Below are 6,000 nucleotides of genomic sequence, written 5' to 3' on the forward strand. Positions count from 1 at the left end.
CTCCTCTGCTTTCCCCTTACCTGCCCGTCCCCCTTGCATCCCGCTCCTGTCCTGAGCTGGGGCCATGCTCCTCTGTGGCTTTCCTGCAGAAAAACCTGGAGCATCCTCAGTTTTTCCTGCTGAGCTGGTGAGGGGCAAGAAGCGACCCGAGAGGTTGGCTCTGTACTGCACCAGCTGGCTTGGCTCCATTGCTTTGCTCATGGTTGCTGTTGGTGGAGCTGGCTTCCGGGGCAGTCTGGGCTCCCGTCCTCTCTGGCCCTGGGCTGGGCCACATCCAGCCTGCCCTCAAGGACCCGGCTTATCGATAACTGGGAATGTCTATTGCACGAGGCAGAGATAACCACTGCCACCATGTTTGTGCACTCAGTGTCCTTCCCTTCCCTGTCCTCCGCTCCTGCTCGTAAAGAAGTGGAAAATCCTTTTCAATCTGCCTTGACCTGTAGTCAAGTTTCATATATAGAATCATAGAATCATAAATGGTTTGGGTTGGACGGGACCTTAAAGATCATTTAGTTCCAACCCCCCCCTGACATGGGCAGGGACACCCTCCACTAGACCAGGTTGCCCAAAGCCCCATCCAACGTGGCCTTGAACACTTCCATCTTTGGGTGTGTTCAAGTTAAAAGCGAGGAAAGCTGGAGTGAAGAAACCTTCTCCTCCCTGAGCCTACCCACGCTTAATGCAGGCCCCCCCGCCTTGGCAGGGCTGGAGGCTCACCCTCTTTTCAGTGTGATGCTTGTTAGCTCCTCTCCTATTGTGCCACAGCTGAAGTTGGTGTGCTGCACCCATGGAACAGGAGTGCACAGATGAGAAAGAAACTGAGGGGCTGTTTGGAACATTGAGGCCCCTTGCAGTGCCTCTGCCCTGTGCTTGTCTGTTCAAAGCACGGGTGTTTCTGTACCTGAGCTCCTTGCTCTGCCTGCCCTTGCCTGTACCGGCTGCCTTTATCCTTCAGGGGGAAGCTGTGCAAAAGCTGCGTCCTCTAAAACCAAAATTCTGCCCTTCTGCTGCTTGAATTAAAGTGTTAATAAACCCAGCAGCCATCAAACTCTGAATCAAAAGTTTCAAATGCCCCTTTGTTTAATTAGCAGAGCCCCTGTCCGCAGACACAGGCAGTGCTGTTCAGCCCTGCAGGCTGGGGTGGGAGGTGAGGGGCAAGGACTTGACGCCCAGGAATTCCTCCTTTTTGGAGGCATGACCTCTTGTACCAACTATTTTCTCACCTCCTCTCTGCGTCAGCTGCCCAGAAACAAAACATTTACGGCTGAAGGACTTAACTGAACTCCTGGGGGGCTGCAGCCTTTGCACACTTTCCATCCTCTGCACCCAGGGCTCTTTTCCCCAGGGCAGCAATAAGTAACTCAGCTGGTCCAAGTCTGAGGCAGCGCTTTGTCCCTTGGGCATGGAAAGGGGGTGACCGGCCTTTGCCTTGAAATCCACCCTGGTCCCCTCCAACGAGTGTCACGCTGGGGATGGGTCCCCGGGTGGCCCCTTGCTCAATGAGGAGGGGAGAAAGCGTGACTTGCCGTTATCAGGAGTGTGTTAACCCCGTGGCAAACATGATTTCACTGGTGCAAGGGTAACGGTGGTGACGTCTATGCAGGGAACACGGTCCCCTCCTCTCTGGGACCTAATCTAAATTGCTTTATGAGGGGCCAGCAGGTAGACCAAAGCCTCCTGCTCCTTGGGGGACAGGGAGCCAGGGCAAGGGGGTCCCCAGGCGGCCCTGTGCTGTGGCAAAGCAGCAGTGGGGTTATCTCATCTCCAGCAGTGGGACGTCAGAGGGAGCATGGTGGTTAAAATGTACTTGCTCCTTGGTGGGCAGCGAGGCTGTGCTGCCTGCGCCTCCTCTCCTCCTTCTGTGCCACCAGCAGCCTATGCAAGCTGTCTGCTGCTGCTGCTGTGCAGGGTTGCAACCACGCACCACATCCCACTGCTGCTGAAGGGTTGTGTGGAGCAGTCTTGGCCCCTGTCTGCCCATCCCTTGTGGCTTACCAATGTCTCGCTGGTGGCATTTTTCCTCTCAAAACAACCCCTTGCAAGGACCCCCAGGCTCGGGACCTGCCTGCGAGACCCCTCTGCAGCTGTGTTGGGGTGCTAGCCTCCACCATGGCCAGCAGCTGCCTCTGGTCCTCAGGACCGTATTACCCCCTGGGTGCTGGTGCTCACAGCATCCTGGGATGGAGATGTGGTGATGCTGGGGTTTTCCCCACCACCTGGGGACCTAGACATGCACCTGGGGGCAGCAAATCCCCCTGTGGGCACCCCAGTCCCAGTGATACCTGCACCCTTGGAAGCTAGCAGGACTGGAGAGTGTGTGTGTGTATGTATGTGTGTGTGTGTTGCCTGCTGTTAGCCCCTGGGGAGCTGTGCTTGTCCCTGCTGGCACCCTCACAGTGGTGGCACATGGCAACCACCCAACACAGTGGCCCAGGGACAAATGGTGCAGGGGATTGACACCTTCCATCTCCCCCTGCCTGGTCCTCCTCTGACAGCGCTCCCATCCACCTGGGCTCCTGGGTGGCAAAGCCATGGGGTGGAGGGGACACAGGCAAGGACTGGGGGCACCCTCTGCACTATGGACTCACCATGTAAGTGAGCACGGCCCCCACCACAGCCCACCCTGCTGGGGGAGCAGCCAGGGCCCCTCAATTCTGGAGGAAAGCTCAGCCACAGCCTGGCTAGAAACACAGGTTTATTGTGACATCGGTTTGCAACCAGCACGCAACCCCCCCCAACAGCGACTCCAGATCCGTGTGGATGTCCTGACCCCCCTGTGATGCCTCTGTGGCCAGTGGGCTGGTCCCTGGGGGCACAAGCCCACCCATCCCAATCCAGGCAGGCTCACTGGGGATGTGGGCTGGGATCCCACTGTGCCAGGGGCTGCCTGCAGGCTGGCAGCATGAAGGAGAGAACAGAAGCCGGATTTGGGGTTCTTCACTGATGTAAGCCACCAGCTGGGATCTCCGAGCAGTCACAAGGCTCTCAGGATCCCTGGGCAGAGAGTGGGGTCAAACCCCCCAAGCATGTGAGTGAGAGAGCTGAGCATGGGAGATGCCACCGCATCCTCCTCTTATGCTCCCTTAGTGCCAGCCTGGATGATTTGGGGAGCCAGGAGAGGTGCCAGCCTGGTTCCCACTCGCAGCTGCTACACGTATCCTGTCAGGTTGTAGGAGTTGAGCTCGCTCTTGGTCTTCTGTGTCTGGCTGACAGAGGGCTGGAGGCTCTTGCCTGCCAGCAGCCGGGGCTGGTGGCTGCTTGTGTACGTGGCTGTTGGGTCCCGGGAAGGGCAGGAGGTGCTGAGGATGAAGCCGCCGATGAGGGAGAGGAGGGAGGAGATGATGCCCAGGTAAAGTGCCTCCCCAAGTTCAAACTTCATGCTGTCAGGGAGGATGGGGTTGTGGAAATCCCGCAGCACCACATGGATGTTCCACACCATCGGGATGAAGCAGAGCAGCCCCCCAAGGATGAAGACCATGCCTCCTGCCACTGCCACCCGGTCCTTGCCTGGTGAGCCCTGGCTGAAGACAGTGCACCTCATGCCCACGACGGTGAGGAGGCAGGCAAGGGAGGAAATGACACAGGAGCTCACCATCAAAGCTTGGGCCGCCTGGATGTCGGTGGGCAGGTTGAGCAGGGAACTGTAGATGTCACACTGGGTGATGCCCGTGCTGTATGTGGCGCACTCCATCCACAGCCCCTTGGTGAAGCTCACAGCTGTCACGATGCTGGAGCCAATGTAGGAACTGGTCTTCCAGGTGGGCAGCAGTGTGGTTGTTAGCGTGCCAATGTAGCCCAGGAAGGCCATGGCGTAGCCCAGCAGTTGGAGCCCCATGGAGACCATGGTGGGAGCTGGCTGTCACCTCCCCAGGGCTCACGGCTTCTCACGCAGCTCACCAGCAGCTCGCTCCCGTGCTTACCTTTCCCATGGCCCTGCTGGCGGCTCCGCTCGCTGCGTTGCAGCTCCACCCCACTCCCGCGAGTGCTGGTTTTGTGCAGGCACTGGCGCGTGGGTGGGAGCCAGGGGGAGGAGAGGTTACCTGCAAGAGTGGAAAGCAATCCCTCCCCGATTAACGATTGACCGAAGCCTGTGGAGGAGCGCCAAGCGCCCTTTCACCTCCGCTATCTGCCTAGCCAGACTTCAGAGACAGAGCAGTGCTGCCTGGGAAGGATGCCAAAGCCCTCCCTTGCACTGGGGCACAGGCAGGGATGGAGAGCCGGCCGCTGGCAGGGGGAAAGACCCCCATCCTTCCTGGGTGTCCCTTGTCTTCTGTGGTGACCCAAGCCAAGGAAGACAAAAAGCTATGGCTGTGCCATGTTGTTTGGGACCTGTCGGAGGCAATTTCAGGTGGTGACCCTGAGGGTCCCACAGCAGAAGAAGAGGGATTGTGCCTCATCCCCATCTGCACAGGGCTCACCCAAGGAACCTGCAGCCACCCACTATCCACCCTGAGCTGCCAAGGCGCCGGTGGGACAAGGGGATGTGCCCACCTGAGGTTGAACCATGGCTATCAGCCTTTCTGTGCCGCTGGGGACAACGATGGAACGGGATGCATGTGACAGTGATGCCTGCATCCCCAGGAGAGCCTGGAGGACCATGGAGGGCAAAATTACATCAGGGCAAATCATGCTGGCAGCACCTTGGGGATGCTTCCCAGGAGCGCCCTGGCCGAGCGGGGTGACCCATCCCTCGGTGGGATGAGCACGCCAGGGTGCAGCTCGTGCTTGCTGCTTCCGGCAGGAGTTCTTTTGCCGGTGCCATCTCCTGCCTGCAGTCCTGGCCATGGCGGGGGGGGAGGGGGGTTGGCAGAGGCAGTGGAGTGGGGTGGTTTGTTTCCCTCTGCCTTGTTTCAAAATTCCCCATCCTGTGGCATCTTGCGAAACCGGCCTAAGTCCATGCCAAACCACGCCGACACCATGGCTGGCAGCCTCTGGCGCTGGGAACACTCCCAGCTGAGAGTGCTGCCATGGACCAGTGCCTCTGTTTCTCTCCCTGTCACCCAGCTGGCAACTCGAATATTTGGTACCAAAGTTTCCCAACTTTCTGTCTCCTTTCCTGTGCGCTAACCAAGACCTCCTGCTCTGTTTCAGGGGTGTTGCTGCAAAAGAAACACCTGGGGTGCTTGGGGTGCTGGCAAAAAGGCACGGGAGGGTCATGCCGGAGCTCTGCGGTACTTACGGAGGCAGCTGGAGACACAGCATGGGACCGAGGGTGGCAGCGGCCAGGGGTCACCTAGGACCGGAGATGGCTGGTTGGGGCAGGGCGAGTGGCTGGGGCCCCAGCCCGGGGGATCAGGGGCTGTGAATTGTTTAGCTACAGCTTTGCAAAATCCACTTGCAAATCTCAGCCTGGATCAGAGGCTTATTGCAGATCAGAATTAAACCCTTTCAGTATTGGGAAGGACTGGGGAACTGGAATGCCTCATTTTGCTTGTTGTCTATTAATTATCAGAGTAGGTTTGCCTAAGTGGCTCAGGTCTGTGGTTTGCTGTCACCTTTCTGGCCAGCCTTGGTGGCCAGCAGGTGACTGTGTGCCACCGTGTCTGCTTTGGGCTGCATCGCCTGTGCCAGGGCCGGGAGGGGCAGTGAAACGCTGGCAGGTTGAACTCCCTGTGCCTGCAGGGTGAGCTCAGGCTTTTGGTTCACTCCTCCTGGCCCTGCTTGTCCTCTGTGGGGTTTGTTGTTGTAAGACTCCTGGCCCAAATGAGGAGCAAATGGAGACAGTAATGAGGGCTGTGCTGGCCCTGTGCCCCCTCCCGCTTGCTGGCTGCCACAGATGGAAAGGGGCAGGGAGAGCCCCTGATGACAAACTGTGCTCGGAGCTGAGCAGGGTCCAGCCAGCATTTGGACAGGGGTGTTTGGATGCTGATAGCAGAGCCACAGCAGGGACCATTTGCTATTTTCTTTCCTTGTCTCAAATTGAAACCCTCCCCGGAGCAGGAGGTGACCTGTCTGCCAGTAGCACCTTGCCTTGAGCACTCAGGCAGGAGAAGCAGGCAG

The 6,000-nt window shown here is 58.4% G+C and overlaps 1 protein-coding gene across 1 annotated transcript; it reads right to left on the bottom strand.

The window, feature by feature from the left end:
• Positions 1–2,748: 2,748 nt before the first annotated feature.
• On the bottom strand, positions 2,749–4,778 carry CLDN2 (claudin 2). Its single transcript, XM_075763410.1, has one exon. The coding sequence runs from the start codon at positions 3,842–3,844 to the stop codon at positions 3,149–3,151; it is 696 nt and encodes a 231-aa protein (XP_075619525.1). The 5' UTR covers positions 3,845–4,778; the 3' UTR covers positions 2,749–3,148.
• Positions 4,779–6,000: the final 1,222 nt, after the last annotated feature.

The sequence above is a fragment of the Balearica regulorum genome, chromosome 11, assembly GCF_011004875.1.
Source record: "Balearica regulorum gibbericeps isolate bBalReg1 chromosome 11, bBalReg1.pri, whole genome shotgun sequence".
In the NCBI taxonomy this organism is placed as follows: Eukaryota; Metazoa; Chordata; class Aves; order Gruiformes; family Gruidae; genus Balearica; species Balearica regulorum.

Bases quoted from the DNA above. Each gene is read 5' to 3' on its own strand.
- CLDN2 (XM_075763410.1), bottom strand. From the start codon at position 3,844: ATGGTCTCCATGGGGCTCCAACTGCTGGGCTACGCCATGGCCTTCCTG.